We start from the raw sequence: 21494 nt of genomic DNA, 5'->3' as shown, positions 1-21494 counted from the left end.
GGGTGGAAGAACGGTGGGTTCTGGAAGTGAGGGTGTCCTTGATATTGTGTGGGCCATATGGTCAAGGGCTCCCAAACATTTGCGGTAGGGGTTAAAAAGGGTTATGCCCTCTGCCTCTTGGGCATCTTGGTCTCCCTCTCTGGCTGTTAGATGAGTTGTCACTTCAAGGTCAGAATTTGAGGACCCTGAGTCGCTCTTCGTATGATGATTCAGAGTCTTTTTGTCTCTTATAATTGTCTTGAATGTGCGAGAATTTTTTAAGGTCTTATTGTAACGTGTTGATTTTAGTCTGCATCTGGAAATCTTTTTGTTCACTCATCTCTTTATTTACCTCTTCTAGTTTCTTCTTAAATGCCAATATTTTTATCTGGGTTTTTCAAAAGCTCTTTGCTGGTCTTCATCTTGATAAGCAATGTTTCAGAGAGACGTTTCTCTGTATTTATAATTAAAATCAACTAATCTCCCGTGCATCTCCATGCAATTAATGACCATTCTTTTTTAATATAGGGTCCTCCAAGAAGATACGTGGCTCGTTGTTCACCAGTAACACCGTTGGGGCAGAATCACCCCTTAAATATTCAGTCATTATGCCTCCATGAAGGAGGATCTTCATCTGGTTGCTTTTTAATTCTTTCAATTAATCCCAGTTTTGGGACTGGTTCAGGCAGTGGGTAAATTTAGTGTCTGGTAGTAGGGACGGTGCTGCCAGGATTGCAGATGCCATTTCATCAGAGTTTACAATTCCTAGCATTTCTGTCATCTTTAAGGGCCAAGTGGGTGTGTTAGATTAAAAATGGTGCTCATAGCGTGGACGTGTGATTCATAGAGAAAAGCATAGATTTTCCAAACAAATGTATCCTACAGCTGTGCGAACGAAATGGGAATGCCAAAGCAAGTTCCTGCATGGCATGGAGTGTGATGTCCATGCGTGCAGGAACTGGGCATGCATGCAGACAGGGGGGCACACTATATCCCCCTCCTGCACGCATCCAAGAGAATGAGGCACTAGGCGGCCAGTTCCCTCACTGCCAGCAATTTAATGGCGTGAACACCGCCATGAGACCTGTGGCAGTGAGGAAACTGATAATATGCTTGGCGCAAATGCAGCGACCCTGCCAAGCATATTGCAACATCACACCGCTCTGCCACCACCAGGGAATGGGGTTTTCTGACAGTTGCAGCGCTGCCATGGTGGTCCAGCCGCTGTAGTTGTAATACGACGGTCAGACCACTGGTGCGGCGGTCCACAACTTCCACCGCACTCCACCACAGGTGCGGCTGTCTGATGGACTGCCAAACTCATATTCTGGCCTTTAGTCCCTGGGTCACATTCCTGAGTGTAACTGTTGGTTGAGCATTGTGTATTACCCCACAACCACTCACAATAGAGAGCTTAAGTATGCCTGGATGGTACATCAATAGAAAGATGGGAGGGTGAGCTGGCCACATCCCTACTTACACTTGAATATGCTGTGTCCTGCCTCCACACAAAGGGCTGCATACCCTCTGTAGCTAGTCTGGAGCCAGGCCTTGGCTGACAGGATGCCTGAGGACTTCCAAGGGAAACCTATAGAAGCTTCTCCCCACTTCAAATGTACAGCTGGGTAAAGATATTGGATCTCAGACACCAACTCTTCAGTTACACTTCTGAACCTTTGGATTTCTGCCAGGTAGAAGGACTGCTGTGCTGCTGGAAGGACTATCACACTGCTGGACTGCTGCTCTGAAATAACTGCTGTCCTGCTGTGCTGACTTGCTGTTTTCTGCCCTCTTGCTTGTGCAAGAAGGACTATACATGCATCTTTTGAGCCCTCCTGACTTAGTCCTCAGGGGCAGAAGGCTCCAACCACCTCAGCCCAAGCAGGTGGACACTGCCACCTGTGATTCTACCCTGCTAAGTGGTGCCACCCCACTCCTGCACCCTTGGAAGTGGGCCTAAGGAGCTTTGCCAACCTCCATGGATCCAGCAGAAGAGACACATCTCGTCTGCTGCATGGTTCAACCCCAAACATAACCGAATCATTGCTGCAGCTGTGTGGATCACCCAGTTGCAAAGACCTGCATTGCATCACAACCTCATCAGAACCACCGCTGCCCAACGCAACTTCGATGATGGCAGCCTAAACAATGACACTGGAATCTGCACCACAGGCTCACAGCTCCTTGATGGCAAAGCATTCCCCAACAGCGCAACAAATAATTAACGCCACACCGCATCAAACGCCCTCATCAATGAAAATTTAGGACTCGCAACACAGACTTACCGCATCTTGACATGGACCCTCACAATGCTTCGCAAACCGGTATTAAGGTACTTTGTTCAGTGGGCCTAGGTATGATTTGTCCCAGGTCAGTAGGACCAGATATCTGCAGTTGGCACTTTGTGCTTTCAGGCACTATTTTCATTGAAACCTTTAAAATTGCATATCTCTGGTTCTACTGATTAGCTTTTTGTCGTTTTGTATTTTCTACCTTGGTGTGGGATCCTTTTTATGTGGTGTTACACTTTATTACGTTTAACATCCTTTACCACGCAGTGCATTTACGATGCAACTTTTACAACGCAAACCATTACAACGCATTGCACTGGGGGGCGCTCTAGGATAGGGAATAGGTTTAATGTACTATCCAACACCTTCCCTACTATCCACGGGGACTGGAGTTGGAATAGTACATTAAACCTATTCCCTATCCTAGAGCGCCCCCCAGCGCAATGCGTTGTAATGGTTTGCGTTGTAAAAGTTGCGTCGTAAAGGCACTGCGTGGTAAAAGTTGCGTTGTAACGTCATACATCCCTTTATTACTATTAGAAGTGTTGCACAAATACTTTACATATTGCCTCTAAGTTAAGTCTGACTGCTTTGTGCCCAGCTACCAGAGAGTTGAGCACAGGTGAAATTAGGGTTGGCTTGTGCCTACCCCTGACAAGGATTGTGGTTGCTACTTGACCAGGGCTCACACCCCAATCAACCAACAACCCAGTCTAACACCATTTGGTTGAAATCGCTACAAAATAATACATTGTTTCATATCTTTTCACATTTCCCTAGCGTTATGATTATAAAGATGAAAGACTCTTGACTGGCAATGCAGAAAGACTTGTGAAAATAAAATTCCAATTAAGTTGTAAATGTTCTGCAAATATGAGAGCCAAATCACTCAGCCTCAAATAATCTACACCGAAAGAATGAAATCTCTGGAGTAATCCCGAAAACAGCATTCCAGTTTTTCTGGGGTGATTAATAAATCTAATATTGTATTATATTGAGTAGGGGTCTGTTATCTCCCATTAAAGCCCATGACTCTCATTTTTATTTCAATGGTGTTTCAATGTTGTTCTGATATTAGACTGCGTCTGAAACAAACAAATAATGTGCTTACTAGAAACAGTTTGTAGTAATTTCACAGTTGAGTCTACTTCTCTCATCCCTGTCCATGACCTCACTCAAGGGATGAGGGAGCACCTTTATTTAGCAGTTTCAACAAAGGAGTCTCCATACTACGTGTAAGCTGGTAGCTGCCTGCCCACTTGCTGGGCCTCGTAGTTTCTCACTAGTAACACAAGCTACAGAGTGGTCATTGGTGCTAGACGGGCTAAAAGCAAAGACATTAATCACAGCCACCATTTCTAGGGGAACAAATGTAGCAAAATCACACCCGTTTTTGTGACCTGTAGACGACTTGAAACCTCTGCTGCTTACCCACCTGACAACTTTAGAAACGTAACTAGGGGCCAGATGTAGGTCGGCAAATACCGGTCGGTAACGGCCGATTTCGGCCGTTACCGACCGGTATTTGCAAATGGAGATGTAGGGGCCTTCAAATATACAGAATCTGTAAATTTACCGATTCGGTAAATTTACCGATTCTGTAAAATACCGAATCAGTAAATACACCGAATCGGTGAATCCAGATGTAGGTGGCACTGAAAACAGTGCCACAGGCCATTACCAATTCGTTATTTACCATGTAATTCTATTGCATGGTAAATAACGAATACCTGTGTACATGCACATCTGTGCATGTACACCTGTGCCATGTGGCACACATACATGCCCTGAGGGCATGTATGTGTGCCACATGGCACACAAGCCAAAATCAGGGGTGCAACAGGGTGTCAAAGTGACACCCTGTCACCCTTGCAAATTCGGTAATTTTACCGAATCGGTATTTACCGATTCGGTAATTGACATTGATTCCTATGGGCCTGTAGGCCCATAGGAATCAATGGCAATTACCGAATCGGTAAATACCGATTCGGTAATTACCGAATCATACAGATTCGGTAAAAATTACCGAATTTTTACCTACATCTGATTTACCGAATCTAGAATACCGAATCGGTAAAATTCGGTATTCTAGAGTCGGTAAATCAGATTTACCTACATCTGGGCCTAAGTCCACATGGACCCGGAGGGCCTTTTGCCACTGTTATAACAGATGGTTATGGTTACCCACCTCAATGATACTCATTTCAAAAGAATGTTCATTCACCATATGTCCCACAAATCAAACAAGTGACATGCTAAGCAATGTATTACAGGAGACAATGTCATTATGAAACTCCATGCTTGGAAACACCCTTCATGCTCTTCATAAAAGAAGAACCACAGGAAACAGAAAAACAAGTGCCAAAATCTGCTCAGAATTGCCAATGTCATCAAATGTATACATCTAATCAGTAATCTAACCAGTTGCTAAGTACATGGTCAGAGCATGAGCATATTGTGGGCCTGGAGTAGCTTGCATAAGTGAACCCAACTTCATCAATACGATACACCACTAACAATAATTAAGCTCTGTATCACCAAATATTCCATCACAATTTTCCAGGCATTGAGCATTGAATTTAAGCAGTAGTTCAGTTCAGTTCTTTATTTGTTTCGAAGGTTAAAAACCATCATAAAAATGCATGTTATTACATATCCATATAAAAACCTACTGAACACAAAAAAAAATTTTAAAAGAAGAACGAGTTAAAACATTTTTTTACAGTTAATATGTACAAAAAGTGAGCAGCAAATTTCATTTCATTTCCACCCCTAACGTCCACCAACAGCCCCTTGATATTTCCTCCCCTTTCTTCGACCATCAGCCCCTTGTATTTCTTAATTTAATCACAATTTTTAGAAAACTCATAATAGCACACATGGTCCGCATTTCAGTTGCTCTTTGCAGAAATAATAAAGCAGATTTGGCATGGACAATTTTTGAGTCCTTTAAAATGTCCACCAGAAATCTCTTGCGCGGAATTTTGAAATAGGGACAAAGTAATACAAAATGAAGGGTGTCCTGCGGAGACCTATTGTCGCAGCCGCAGGCACCCTTCTGCTCAATTGTTTGCGTAAAACCAGGCGGATCAGCTAAAAGATTGTGCAACAAATTGAGCCTAAAACGAGTCATTAAAAACCTCTCATGTTGACTATACATTAAAAAGAGATAAGGTTCCATGCCCATTTCATTACACACAAGCGAATGAGCAACTACCGAGGATTTAATAGAGTCAAGTTCCATCCTCCTACAATCAAATTTTTCCAGTAGTTGCTTTTGTACAAAGTGTCTGCAATGGCTATCCACATTTGAGGGGTCCAAGAATAACTTTTGCTGGTCAATAGCCCCTAGTGTTTCTTTAATATATTTCAACCAGGGAATTTGGAGCCATCTATCTCTCCGTAAGCAATCCTGTATGATCTGTCTGGATAATTCCGCATTAGGGTTTGACCAGATCTTGAGCCAGGTCAGTATTGGTCTCAATCTAATCAAGTCAGATATGTATGGGGTACCCAGCTCTTTGTGTGTTATTGCTGCTGGGATGCCCGGGGGAAGCTTTAAGAGTTTTTTAAGAATTTGTCTTCCTCAGTTTGTATCTGTTGTGCATCCCTAAAACCCCACACCTCTGCTCCATAGATAGCCTTCGAGGTACTGACCGATCTATACAATGTCATCACCTGCTCGGGGGACCAACGTCCCATTCGTCGGGCAAAGTTTAGTATGGCCCCAGTGCCACAGGCCATTACCGATTCGTTATTTACCATGTAATTCTATTGCATGGTAAATAACGAATACCTGTGTACATGCACATCTGTGCATGTACACCTGTGCCATGTGGCACACATACATGCCCTGAGGGCATGTATCTGTGTCACATGGCACACAAGCCAAAATCAGGGGTGCAACAGGGTGTCAAAGTGACACCCTGTCACCCTTGCAAATTCGGTAATTTTACCGAATCGGTATTTACCGATTCGGTAATTGACATTGATTCCTATGGGCCTATAGGCCCATAGGAATCAATGGCAATTACCGAATCGGTAAATACCGATTCGGTAATTACCGAATCATACAGATTCGGTAAAAATTACCGAATTTTTACCTACATCTGATTTACCGAATCTAGAATACCGAATCGGTAAAATTCGGTATTCTAGAGTCGGTAAATCAGATTTACCTACATCTGGGCCTAAGTCCACATGGACCCGGAGGGCATTTTGCCACTGTTATAACAGATGGTTATGGTTACCCACCTCAATGATACTCATTTCAAAAGAATGTTCATTCACCATATGTCCCACAAATCAAACAAGTGACATGCTAAGCAATGTATTACAGGAGACAATGTCATTATGAAACTCCATGCTTGGAAACACCCTTCATGCTCTTCATAAAAGAAGAACCACAGGAAACAGAAAAAAAAGTGCCAAAATCTGCTCAGAATTGCCAATGTCATCAAATGTATACATCTAATCAGTAATCTAACCAGTTGCTAAGTACATGGTCAGAGCATGAGCAGATTGTGGGCCTGGAGTAGCTTGCATAAGTGAACCCAACTTCATCAATACGATACACCACTAACAATAATTAAGCTCTGTATCACCAAATATTCCATCACAATTTTCCAGGCATTGAGCATTGAATTTAAGCAGTATATAAAGCCTTTAAACAGTATATAAAAGTAGAATTGATAACGTTCATGCATGACAGACCGGGGGAAACACCATTGAACCCAGTCAAAGGTCTTTTGAGATATAGCCATACATACCATGATGCCAAAAATATACTGTTTCTTCACTAGTTTTAGACATCACAATGAAAGAACAGGAAGGCATGCAGTGTCATAAATGTAAGCGTGACTGTATTTCAAATAGTTTCTGTTTTTGGTTGTGCCCTCTGCTTTCACTTAGTTTCATAATGTGTTTGGTTTTGATTTTATGCAGGGAGTGGTTTCAAGTCTTGCTTCTACTGTAACCTATGCTGACCCTACGCTAGTGCCCATTGTCACTGAAACACCATTGCAAAGGCAGAAGATCATCGATTCACAATTCAAGTGTTATGAGAAAATGAACAGAGAGGCTCCTTACAGCAGACCTGGTAAGAATACTTATTTTGTTTGCATCCCTTGGTTAGCCACAAGAGTATTTCTTTGTCGTCATGGGAATTTACCCACTGTCTCTATAAATACTATTTGCTATTTACAGAAGTCATACAAAACAAAATGGATTCATCTTGATTTCATCAAATGGTGCTCAGGCGACAATCTTTAAAAATGAAATTTCATTTTATGGCAGCAAAAACCCAATTAAATCATGAGAAACATTTCATGGACCAAATGCGAAAGTGCAACCATTTAACATCAAAATATGGGTTGTGCAGCTGTTCGTAATTGAGGCACTTATGACAGCATGAGTCAAATCATCGGCATCAGACTTCAATAGACAGGGGTTAGAAGCCTGGTGCAAATGATTTAGAGACAGCAGCTGCAATGTTGTCCAGCATACACACCTTTATGAAGGTCAGAGGGGGCTTCCAGCTGTTTTGTAAAGTGGTTGAAAGAAGAGATGCAACAGATTGACAGATTGACAGGTCCAGTGTTCCACATCTGGATCACAAATCGTAATGACAACCGGGTGGAATGGGCTTGTGCCCTGCATTGTGTACAGGTGGGCAGTAATATCGTGGATAATATATAGAGGGCCAAAACATTGAAAGCTAAGAGTACTAAGGGGAGTATAGATTCATGATTCACTGCTCCACATCTATGTTCCATGAAAATATATTTCATCAAGGTACATATATGTGTAGATGTATGTAGAATTTAGAATAGAATATTTATTTATACTTAGCTGTCGATATTTTTGTCCTTAATATTTTATTCGCAATGTTGTAGTCTTTCATCTCTATGTATCTCTTCATCAGGATCATTATCCATTCTAAAAAGCGTATGTTTTATTTCGCTAATTTCCCCATCTTATATCACCCTCAATTAGCACAGCTGTGGCATTTGAAAGCAAAGTAAGGTTTGTGTATAAAGTATGCAGAGTGAAATTTGAGGAAAAGCTCTTACTCAAATAACGAGTCATAAAATATCCAAAGTGTTCCTTCCATTCGTAAGGCTGTAATGGTTGAGCATGTAACTAGGGATCCCTAAGTGAAAGAACGTGTTCGTATAAAATAACCATAGCTGTCCATCACACAGAGATTGCAGGGTTGATGAGATGGAGAATGACACACACACATCACAGTTAAATGAAAGAGGGCAAATAGATGAAAACATAATACACTCAAACCTATAGCTCAAAATGAACTCTCTTTTCTACTACTTTGAAATAAATATGTTGTGATCATATTAGGGATTAGGGTTTTCCTTTTCCCTTTTAGTGGGGACATACACCTAAATCCCAAATTAATTCATTTCCTCTGGCACATATGAAGAACATAACTCCAGGAATCTACTTTTTCAGCACAGGATTTGGAAACGTGGTGTTACCCTAATGCATATTAACAGGAGTGTATGAGATCCACAACAGGGACAATCATCTCAATGTCATTCAAATCTTCTATACATTTTGTGAATATAAGTCAGATGGAGGCCAAAAAAGGCATTACTAATTAAAAGTGCAAAAGCAACGTTGGATCCCTGGTCTTAGTATTTAACACAAGCTAATTCTTTATTGTTGGAGATGTGTATAAAAACAGAATTTTTGAAATTATATCCTAAATATAATGTTTTACACTACGCATGATCTCTTGAAGGATTAACTATTTGTAGCAGCTGATTTGAATGCAAGGACAGATGGATTGATAAAATCAGCAAGCTTCTATGATCAAAGAAATACCTCATGGGGAATTAAAAAGGACACATTGAATGAAAAATGTGCAAAGCAAGGACTCCAGCAAGTGGACACTAATAGTAAAGTCAGATGGTAGAACCTGTATTTCTCCAGATATCACACTAATGCAACTAGGTCATATTACACACATCACAGAGCTTTACAATTACAGAAACCCTAGTAAAGTGCATTTTATTGGCAAAATGGAAGCCAGGGAAATCTGCAGATTTGCTGTGAACTATTGTAACTTTTTTAAAGGTATAACGCAAATCAGAGAGCCAGCTTCTAATAGACTCCATCCGGAGTTTTGGGGATAATCAATGCAGCCGTTAAGGGTATCCAGTTCTTGACTGGATAGAGGAATTATTTACGACTCTTGGAAGGGAAAATACTCATTAGAAAAACCAGAGGAGTATGGTCACTTTTAGATTCATGAAGCTAATATGGATATTTATTAGCTAAAAAATGCTTTGCCCAATTAACGTATTTGTTAGAGTCTAATGATAGGATTCATAACATCAAAATAGACTTTACAAGAGGTCGCTAGACGAATAATAATGTCACAGCACTAGGTTAGCATTGAAAACGATAACAAACAAGAGTGCTAACATCTACTTTTTATATGTAAATTATAGTAGAGGATTTGACTTAATTGCCCACATAAGACTGTGGAATAAACTTGTAGATTACACCATAAGTTGAATTTGTGCAAGGACTTCAGACTCACACATAGATAAGAACACAGTTAATCTACTAGACTACATTCTCAAGCAAGGTTCCCATCAGAAAACGGCCTCAGACAAGATGGCACTTTAGCTCTAACTTTAGTCAACCTGTATATTTCTAAGTTCACTTACAGTCTCCACACTGTGCCGCTCCTAAATTAGGTGGAATTCTGGTCAGTTTGTTGGCCCATTGGAGCAATTTGGTCTTGGTGGATACCACTCCCATAGACCTACAGAATGTGCCAAGTGTGCTGGAGATTTGCAACAAAGATAACATTTTAAGACAGTTGCTAGCAAAGATAGAAATAATAACCTTTGACAAGGTCGACTAAAAATTGTTCAGCACTACATTTGAAATCACATGTCAGATTGTTTGATCCTAAGGTCTCCAATCATAACAAACACTGATTCTATCTTGTGTTTTAGTACTGGAGCACATGGGGAAATGTGTAAAATAAAAACTGATAGTGAACATTATTGTCATTTACAGTCTAAGGGCCTGTTTATGATGTGGTTGGTGGATTCTAACCTCTGTGCAAACCCCTGTTTATGCAAGGTTTGGAACTACAAGTTAAAGGGTATTTAACATATTTGATAATTATCTGATGTGTTAAATACCTCAAGGCTCATTAAATGTAGGCAGGTCATGTCTGTTGAAATGTAACAGGCAAAAAGCATGCCGTATTTACCCTATTAAGCAGATTTTGGTGCATTAAAAACCCAAATCCGCATGTTATTCCCCATAAACTAATAATAGGTGCTCCTTATTATGCACAATAAATAACATACCCTTTGGTATGGATATTTATCAGGTGTACTAAATAGCACCTACACACTGAATCAGGACCTCAGTGTTTCAAGTCCTCGGGTTCGAATCACTTAAAGATTTACTCTGGGGTGAAACGTTAAAGAATATTTCATGTTTATGGGTAAAGTACTGTGTAAAGGTGTTATAGTCTAAGGGCTAAATTTACTCCCCTTTCACACAACACAGTGCAGTAAGTTCCCTTATCTACTGAGATATGGCACCCTTCTAATCTCTTATAGTGCTGGCTCATTTCAGGCAGCTTATTGCCAGTGCAGGTACCTTGGCTCCGCAATGCAAGGGTACCTGTGCTACAAGAAAAATTGTGTTAGTGCAGGAAGGGACCCAAAAACAATCTCCTGAGGCATTTTCCTCTTTCTATGTGTGCTGCAGAATTCAGTGCACATAGAAAGAGGAAATAAGAAGAAAACATTCTTTTTCTCCACTTTATGCCATTTTGTGGGAGGCATAGTGATATCATGCAATCCGAGGTTTACAAACCTTTGTACATCTGGGATTGCAGGAAATCCATAGGTGGATAAATAGGAACACCCATGCTCCACCCATGGAATGCCTCTCAGAATGAAATGTTATGCAATACAGCGCAAGCCACTGCATTACGTTACATTTCTTTACAAAGACATGCAAGGTGGCATAAATTGCCCCTTGCGTGGCATTGTAAATATCTTCTTACATTGTGGTTTATGGCTGTGCCACAATGCAAAATGTTAGTTCATCTGGCCCTCAGTTCTTGAACTCCAATCGGACTTGAATGGGAGATGTACCTAAGAAAAATTCCATCAGCAATTATTGTCTGATCATTAAAAGTGGGGCAAGAGATGCGTTTAAACTGTATAAGGTTGCAGCCAAAACACTACTTCTATGTTTTCATGCATCTACCCATTTGTAATTCCTATAAATTATTTTGGCAGCAGGTGTGCCACATTTACTGCTACTGGATTTCTACTGCTTTGATGTACTTCAGTTATGCTTAAAAGGTTTGACCAATGTAATCTCTACAGCCAAGGCCGGACTGGGAACAGAAACTGACCCTGGCAAACGGCTCAGCCGGACCCCCTGGGGTAAAGGGGTGTGTGCTCAGAGATGCTGGCTAGGGCCAGTTTCGGCCAATTTTGTTACATGGGGCCTATATTGCTGGCCCTCGTAACAAAAATGGCCCCTTAGGGGTCCTAAATCCGCCCCGTCCTAGCGGCCCACCGGGTAAATGTCCGGTGTCCTCTACGGCCAGTCCAGCCCTGTCTACAGCTGTAGTCAAATTACTGCATCTGCCTTACAAAATCCTTCACTTTAATCATTATAGGTTGTGATGATTATGCTTTTTAGATTATGTACTGCTGAGTACCGCAAAGATCTCTGTCTTTTTTAATGAACGTTTTATTAAATGTAGTTAAAGATTTATCTTTATAGGGAATTTATTGTCGTGTTTATGCATAATAGTACCGTGTACCGACTGCAATTAATATTTTATTGAAGTAGTTAAACCAAAGTTTATTGAAATAATTTACCCAGTTCCTATTGATGTTTAATTTGAAAGTGTAGTACAACATTCATCCCAATTAGAGGAACAGTGGGTAGGGCCAGACTGTAAACCAAAAGCAGAAATGCTCAAACCAGCCCCACTCCACAGTGCAACCACTGTCTTTCTTTTCTTCTGGAGCAGAGTAAATATGTCACCACTCTTGCTATTATCGATTAGGCCACATATATGCATATTAAAAGATTGAAGTGTCCATGTCTAATGGAGTGAATTGCATCAAACCCTATAGAAAGTACATTTGCTACATAATCTCAACATTTAAATGTGCGTGTGCTAATGCTTCTCTTGCAGTAACAATGAGATGCAGTATAGGTAAAAGTGTATTTATAGCATTGATCAATCTTCTTGTATTCGTATATCTACTTGAGTATTTCGTATTTAGGGGCCGATTAGGATGGCGGACGGACTTGCGTCCGTCCGCCACCCTTGAGGAGGAGGGAACGTCCGCAGGGGCTGCGGCGTTCCCTCCGTGCTGATTAGGATGTGACCGCCAGGGTGGCGGTCACATCCTCTATATTTAACATTGCGGCGGGTGCAGCTACAAGCTGCACCCGCCGCAATGTTAAAAAAGCATGTGTTACATTTACATGCACAAAGCGGCAGGCACCGCACGGTGCCTGCTGCTTTGTGCACGCAAATGCAGGGGGGTACCATAGGTACCCCCCATGTGCACCCCCCACCCCCCATTCACCCAGGGGGCCCGCAACGGGCCCCCAAAGTGAATGTCCGTATGCTTTTCCATGGCGGAAAAGCCGCCGTGGAAAAGCAGTTTTACACAACCATCATAATATGGCGGACGGTGTCTCATGGACACCGCCTGCCATGTTATAGCTTTTCCGCCGCGGTCGGAAGCCGACCGCGGCGGAAAAGCGGCGGACGAAATTCCAGACCCACCAGCCATCCTGATTTGGCGGTGGGTCTTTGGTGACTCCGCAGAGGATTTTCCGCCTCCTCCGGGCCGGAGGTGGCTTCCGCCGGCCCGGAGGAGGCGGAAAATCCTCCATCCTAATCGGCCCCATAGTATGTAATAGAATATTTATTTATCAGAAATTCATTTATACTTTTAATGTGATTGCCTATGTGTTCATAATATGCAGTTGCAACGTGTATTGGAGTTTTAGCTTTGCTAACTTGACTAAAGGCCATAAGCATTCCACAATATTTTGACCTCAGTGAATATTTTTTTTTCGATGTAGTGTTTTTTCTACCTTCTGTCAGATGCTGGTGCGATGATCTAATGAATGGAGAAAGGCTTTTTGTGTGAAAAGATTAGGGGAGCATGAGAGAGTAAAAAGGCAATACAAATTAATAAGCAGAACCGAGGACTACTCTCTGTGTGGAATGAGGAGAAGGAATATGACATCATTCTGAATATGTGGATCAAAGAAGACGAGTTACAAGTGTGTTGCACTGTTTGAAGGTGGTCACTAATTGGATCTTTGAGATTGATTTAGAAACGCCTTTTGTGGGTATAACTATTTGATGCTCTTTGACTTGGAGCAGAGGTTCTTTCCAGACTAAGAGAGGTGCAGATCTCTAAATGTTACTTTCATACGTGGCTTCATGATATGTGATACTTTGTTTTAGGATAACTTCTGCAGAAGTTCTCATATGCTGACACCTTTCTATTCTTAAGGATCTTATTAGGATTTCCCTTTAGCACTTTTAGACTAGTTTATCTGAGGAGTAGACTTCCTCATGCATAATTGTCAGGAGGTCCGAAACTTTCAATCTCAACATCATATCGTCTTTCTCATTCTCTGCTCTATTGCAACGGAAGTAGTCATTTGCTATTTGTTGTTGAGGATTGACTTTTTGCACTGATTTGTGCACTGTATTTGTGAGTTTGATCTGAACCTAAATATTTTATTCCTAAAGCAATCTAAACACATCAGACACAGGTTGTTAGAGAGTAAGGATCCTCACCTTCTGCGTTAGCACTTCCATTCTATCTCTTCTTCTCTCTTCTTCCTCTATGATCACTATCTTTCTACCTTCCCAATTCCTCGTTCTGTCTCTTTTTCTCTCCTTGTAGCCTCCCCATGCCCGCTGCGATTAACCTCTGTGAGTTGGGGAAAGTGACAGAGGAAAAAGAGTAATCCTGGGCTTTCGAAATTAGCCCCCAAGGGCTCCAGCCCACTGAGGAAATACTTAGTGGAGTTAATGGCCTGTCCGACCCGGACAGTAAACTATTTCACACCATTACTAAGCAACCATTAGCAAAGACTGTAGCTCTGGACTTGGTAGGCTAGTATGGTGGTTACATTAGTTTAAAAAAATTGCTGTTACAAAGGCCTGTTTGGAATTTCAATTACACCAGAGTTTTTAAAGTAACTTCGGTAGTTCTGCCTTACTCTCTGACATGGAATTATTGATAATGATGTGATTACTCTTCCTTGCATAGTTCAAGAATAATTTGTGGGAACAAATCCTGACGCAAGACCACAATTAGGGCGCACCAGCGGGCATTTGCTATATGTAATCTGGTGCATATGGCGCTTTTTCTTCGAACACAAAATGCATCCTCGTGTCCATTTTGGTAAATGTTGGTAGTAAGTTGGGGATAAATCCTACCTCAAGTGCGCATTTAGTGATCGCGAGCAGTCTCTCAAACTCACTATTTGCATTCTGTAGCATTTATGTATTGTTATGCTATAAGAGGCAGTGGCGGCTCCTCCACTAAGGCGGAGGAGGGTCGTCCCACTACCAGGAGCAGCAAAGAAAGGAATGGAGAAAATTATACTAATGGAAAGTTATTCCCATTTTATGTTTTCCTCCAGCCGCGGCAGTGTAGAAAATAAAAACCTTCTCAGTGGTCTCACTGATACACCTGGTTCTTTTAAACCAACAAAGAAGAGATTGGCACAGAAGCTGTAATATCAAAAGACATATTTATTAACCTCACATAAGGGAGACTACATCACACAGTACCCTCAGGCAACTATAGGAGGCATTCTAAGGAGTATATAAAACAGGGGCCTTATATATGCCTAGGTTACATTAGTCAGCATAAAACCAAGGGGAGGTCCTGGCATGTACCAGCATGAAAAATGACTAATATGGGTATACAAGATTTGATTGCTCAACAAAGTGGGAGGAGAGGTATTTCTCCTTACATCAGCAAGAATAGCCTGACTGTTATAACATAAGGGCAGGTGCATTCTACTAGCTAGGCCCCTCTGAGCATGTGCAAGGCTCTGGAAGAGGGAGAAAGCACATGGCAAGCACATGGCTCACTAAGATGGCTGCCAAGTACAAAATGGCTTTCAGCTCATGCTAACAGATCCCTCCAATCTTTAACAGATAGTCCTCTTAGCATGAGCTAAAGACATTCCTATGATCCAGTAGGAACAGAGAAAATATTTGCACATTTATTTTCATAAATTTATCAATATCCTAATTCATTGCTAGGTGGGCATTTTTCATTCTAAGCATTTCAGTACGCGGGTATATATAAGGTATACGCAGAGGTACAAAGGGAACAGAGCATTGGGTCATAATTAACATACAGGAGAGAGTAATGACTATTATCACAAACAAAATTATCAATTTTCTTTTCAGCCCTAAGCAAAAATTTAATCCTAAAACCATCTAATAAAAACATTTTCAGGGCTCCTTTGCATTTCAGTGACCATTGATTTCAATTCCAGAATAGCCAACAGTACATATCTGATAAAAACATTTTCAATAGACTTTTCCAGTGTTCCTTATAGCAGGGATAAAATGTCAATTTAATATACTTTTAGGAGGAGGACAAAGTCACATTTGTTAACTGCTCAGGAAAATGTTTTTCGTGTAGAATAAGCATTATAGGTAACACAAATATTAAGGAAGTCAGAAAGATTATTACAAAAACAATCCTGTCTCCAAAGGACCTGGAGGACCACACAGGGTCATAGAAAATAGGACGAGGAGCTGCAAAGGGTGGCTTCTCCTCAAAATGGGATGTCCAAAGGTGTACATTATTAACAAAAAAGAAGTCCTTGGGGAATTGAAGCTGCTGTGCAACCAGCCAGAGGGGTGTCTTCTCCCTGTGTCCATTTGAGCCACACAGGCAGGCTCTTGTTGTTTCCACGGTGGAGCTGCACAACTCGCAACTCAAGAATCACTGCCCAGTTTCAAGGGAAAAGTTTCTTCTTTCAGGATAGGGCAATCACCCCCCACCCCTCGCCCCTCCCCAGGGCAAATGCCCTTAGCGGTCCTGTCCAGTGTCTCAGGCAGTGCACCCATTTTCTTCACTTCAATCTAACAGGCACCAGAGACACAGCACCTGTACCCTAAACTCAAGTCCTTCCCTAACTCCTATATTGCTCTGATGGCGCACTGCTCTTTTGTTGGGGCCACAAATTGCATCCAGTGTGCCCAGGTATCTCTTGATCAACAAACAAAGGTACAAACTTGCATTCACTTTACCACCAGGATTCAGAGGCCTGATGCTGGGATCTCTGAAGCAACCCTTGTTTCAAAAGGGGTCACCTCAAGCAAAGCCTCCTTGCCGTTCTGGTCGGTCTGTGACTCTCTCAGCTGGGCATCAAAAGCTTGATCCACAATTTCTCCTTTCTGATTTGTGACCCCGTCTTTCGCCCAAGACAGTGGCAGGGGTACACAATTCACATTCCAGTGCTTCTGCCTTCACTGAGGTCCTACTTGCCAGCAACGCCTGTGCTGGTTACCTTCACCTTGGCTTCAAGCTGAACTGGGGCTGACTCCCCAGGCTGGATCTGATGTCCGGGCCCCTCTGGCAATGGTTGTAAGGCAGCAAGTATCTATTGGTGGACAGAACAAAAGGTCTTTAGACAAGGCACAAAAATGATCCATCAACAGAGAGGATAGTCTTAGAATACTTCCTAGTCTTGGGGCACCCCATATATTAGCAAGGCATCCAAGAACCACTTCATCAATCTGAGAAAAAAAACAACAATACCCTGGACCTATTGGCAAGTATAAAAGGAACGTTTTGGTGAACTAACAAGAGAAATACATCACCCAATCCCAAGCAGCCAAGGAAGTCTGTGTTCATTTACTAAATTCTGAGGAAAAGAGAAAAACAATAGAGACATACTCCAAATCCTTACATCTGTGTATTCCTATATTACTAATCTAAAGACCCTCAAGATAAAGGGACATTTTCTACACTTTTACTTATAGACTTTACATTACTTGTACAGGACTGCAGACACTTCTAAAATGATTTCTCTTAATGAAAGCACCTACATTGTGCGCTTAGGACCATGCTCTCTTGTTATAGGTGCAGCAGGAAAATTTAAAACAGCTAATTTAACAGGGATTCGTATTACAAAAAGAACTAAAAACTTCAACATAGTGGGTACATTTTCTCCAGGTGAACATGTTGTGACAAACAAACTCCTATAAAACAATATTTTCTACAAAAATGTTTGCTAAGGATCACATGGGCGTGTTTCCTGCATTCTACTTTTCACAATCCAAACTATGCAACTACAGCTCTAATAAGGACTTTCAGTTTATTTACACAGACTAGCTAATGAAAAACTAGCAATGCCCTTACAAAACTATGTTGCATGAGAATAACATACAATAATGTTGTTATCACCTGAGAAATTTAGAACCAAAACTACCCATTTCTAGTTCCCCTTAAAGATCAAATAAGGGAACAGCAATCTAAACTACTCATCCTTTCATAATTTCACCAATCAGGATGGGCAGTAACAGCATATTTATATATTCATTTTATTAATGAAGACAATGTTTAACACAGTATTACTGAATAGCCAATTAAATGTCCCATGGCTATTTCATAGACAGTTTAGACAGGCTCAAAAGAGATTGAGTAAGAGAGAGAAAACATAAATTTGCCTACCCTTAATTTGTAGAGGAGCTAGCCTCCTTCCCCCATTTTAACAGTAGGAAACCCTGAAACCGGTTTCACTTCTGTCAACACTATCAACCCCTATTTGTACCAAATAGGCATAAACAAACTCGTAGGAGGTAAATAGCACATTGAGCTAGCTAGAAACATTAATAACCAACCACCAATCCCTTTAGCAAGTATGCTAGTTAGAACATGAGGGCACATAGAGTGCACTTTTTCGGCAGATGTGCACAGGTGAGACTGAATGCCATCACTCACAGTGCAAGACAGCCATTGTTGGATGCGTTCTCACCCGCTGCCCCAGGTTGTATGCTTTGGTAGACAAAGCAAAACATGAATGACCGTTCAATTGACCAACGGATAAAACGTGCTCACCTAAATTCTCTCTCTATATATATAGATAGATTTGGATATAATCTTAATCCTATTCTTTTGTATTAAATAAGCTAAACAGACTCTAGGTTAGACGTAACAAATCAAGTTTTGAAATGAGCATGAAACTAATGTATGATATTATCCTGCTGTATTTCTCCCCGCAGGGAATTACAACGCGGTCGTTACAACGACCGCGTTGTGATTCTGCATACCATTACTCCGCAAGTCATAACAACGACTTGCGGAGGGGGGGCGCTGGATGGTGGAATAGTATATTTTACTATTCCAACTCCAGTCTGTGTGGACAGTAGGGATTTTAAACAGTCCTGCCAAGTATCATGCATCAGGCATGATACTAACGCATTTCAGTGTGGTGCTCCGCATCAACGCACTGAAATGGATTGTCACGCATAATTAATGCATGCCTCAGCTGTCACTGAAGAGCTGCAAAGTGTGTGTGGCAGCTCTGGCAGTGCACTGCCGGTGCGCGCTAATCCAGCCGGCGCTTGGGGCACTCGCAGGTGAGAAAAGGCTGGCAGCCAGCCCATTGGACTTAGATACAAAATATCTTTTTCATTAATTTCCCGGGGTGCCTCGGGGCTCTGAGTCAGTCAGACCACCTGCCGTCACAGCTGGGGTCCAGTCAGACCGGATTGTCTGTATGACACAAAAACTGTGGCCGTGGTGCTATGGGAGATGTCATGTCCTGTGTCAGAGAGCATGGAGTTTGCGTCTTGAGAGTTTGCAGCAGCCAGCCATGCTTGTTTTGCAGTGCTGCAGTGCTGCTCGCACTAGCATGCCCACACTGTCTGCAGTTGTGAGCCCAGCCGCTGAATTCATTGGTGCTGTTTAGGAGGGAGAGTGCTATACAGATAGTGGACGGCGCGGATCATTAGTGACGGAGTCAAGTCTGACCGTCACTGGGTTGCAGCGCCGCGGCACTAGTAGTTTAGGCATCACTTTGGCGGGCAGCCGCCACTGCAGCCTCGATGGATAGGATTGCCCTGGAGTGGTTCACTCGTGACCTGAGGTGAGCCAGATGCCTTGAAGAGAATCACCGCCGCTGTGCCAGTCATGCAGCGATGTCTGGCTGAGTCATATCATTCAAAACTCAAGAACAGTAGTGTTGTTGTTTATCAGCTACTTGTTGTCACCCACCCCGAGTGTGTGACAGTCCGTGTAATAATAATACAAATTAATGGGAGTGTGCGATCAGGTAAGGCAGCTGCCACTCCTGCAGTCTGAGACAGTGTGCATGCTCACTTAGACAGGTGGCTCCTCATCCGTGACAAACAGTCCATGGTGCTGTTTGTAATATTCCAGCGTGTCCTGAAAAATTGAATATTTTGGAGATTTAGCAAGTGCCATTGTTTGAAGTCGGGAAGTGTTGACAGGACGCAATGAGGGACAGAGGAAAGGGGTCGCCGGGTGGAGCTGGGGTGGTAGAAGTTTACCCCTCGCCCAAATTGGAATAAACTGAAATTACTGACTCAGAATGTCAGCGCAAAATCACCTTGGAGGTTAGCTAAACCTGTAAGCTATGGCTTTAGACAGTGGAGGTACCCCTATAAAACCACCATTCCAGGGTTTAACAGCTGATTTAGGGTTTGAATTCACCATAAAGAAATACCCCTCAGCTTAAACAAGTCTAATAGGAATTAGAATACAGAAAGCATTTGGAATATTCACACTCCTCACAAGCACACACCAGAGTTATCCTTTAAGTGGCCTTAGTAGCAGCACTATCTGCCAAGTTTACATAGATCGTACGAGTTCTTGTTAGGTGGCATAACTGTCCCACAAGAGTTTGCACATGATGTAACAGCACAGAAGTGAGCAGAGCTTTCTTTCCAGCTTTCTACATAGAACTTAACAAGTCAGATCTGACAGCTGAGCTATTGCTCAGGTTATATAGCTGTAAAGTGCAAGACCATAGACAGCAGGGCTGCCGGTCATCCTACAGAGAACTTTTAAAGTCAGGCCTAATGGTCTTCATTGACTCTTACTGAATATCAGGTGTGATTCGTTTATTTAACCGAGGTACTGCACTGCATTTATTATTACAAGATTTTTGTTTTGTACCATACATTTTCTTATCACTGCCGGTGTCACACAAGAGATTTAAATGTCAGTCAAAGGTGCCTTTGAAACATACAAACGTAACTCATGCATGTGCTGAAAACTTGGCAGCTAAGTTTGGTGCACCCTGATGACTGTCCCGTAACTCTGGTAAGTGGTGACGGAGAAAGTGTCACTCATAGTCGCTGAGATGTCACTCATAATTACACAGAAATTATTAAAATGTCACACTTCGCAATCTGAAACCTTGGCAGCTATATTTAAATTCAACACCTTACCCCCCTCCGCAAGTCGTTGTTCTGACTTGCGGAGTAATGGTATGCGGAATCACAACGCAGTCGTTGTAACAACAGCGTTGTGATTCCCTGCGGGGAGAAAGATTTGTGGTAAATGTTGTTTATCACCTGAAACGCATGTGCCAAGACTGACAGCTTCAGGAGATACATAATTACATGCGTCATTTCTCGCAGCAACCCCATGTGTAACAGATATTCTCTCTACAAGTTGCTATGCATTATCAGGAGGTGTTTATGAAAGATTTTGGCGCACATTATTCAATGAATGCCTAATCCCAGTGTTTGGCAAAGGACATCCCACATTCTGCTACCCTCAGCATAAATGTATTCATTGTTCAGCTTACTCCAGGTTCCCAGTGGCGCCAGATATTTTACGACCAAGACAAAAAAAGAATTTCAAATTAAGACATCTGGGTAAAGCAACACTATATACGCACGGTGTAATCTGATGTTTAATGAATATTGTATGTATTGTTGTCACCTGCATTTTCATTTGTTTTGTTTCAAACCAGGCAGGGCAGCTGTGCTTATGTTTTTGGGTGTGTTTTGTACAAACACTGCTTCCTTTCACGTTGTTGATAGTGCTTTATTTATCCTCCGAGTTGGAGGAGTCTGGCATATAATGACAGGGCACCTTTTACAGGGTAACTCTGACGTTGATGGCTGTGAAAGTCTCAGTTTATATTCACCGCGGTCCG

At 42.0% G+C, this 21494-nt stretch overlaps 1 protein-coding gene across 1 annotated transcript in view; it reads left to right on the top strand.

Annotated features, from left to right (window-relative positions):
- CALCR (calcitonin receptor) overlaps positions 1-21494 on the top strand; it is a 2001221-nt gene that overhangs the window by 569731 nt on the left and 1409996 nt on the right. The window contains exon 4 of the mRNA XM_078664409.1: positions 7215-7368. Coding sequence (XP_078520535.1) covers positions 7215-7368 — 154 coding nt within the window. The remainder of the gene's footprint in view (positions 1-7214; positions 7369-21494) is intronic.

This window comes from Lissotriton helveticus, chromosome 10 (assembly GCF_964261635.1).
Source record: "Lissotriton helveticus chromosome 10, aLisHel1.1, whole genome shotgun sequence".
In the NCBI taxonomy this organism is placed as follows: Eukaryota; Metazoa; Chordata; class Amphibia; order Caudata; family Salamandridae; genus Lissotriton; species Lissotriton helveticus.
This window is presented reverse-complemented; position numbering and strand designations above follow the sequence as displayed.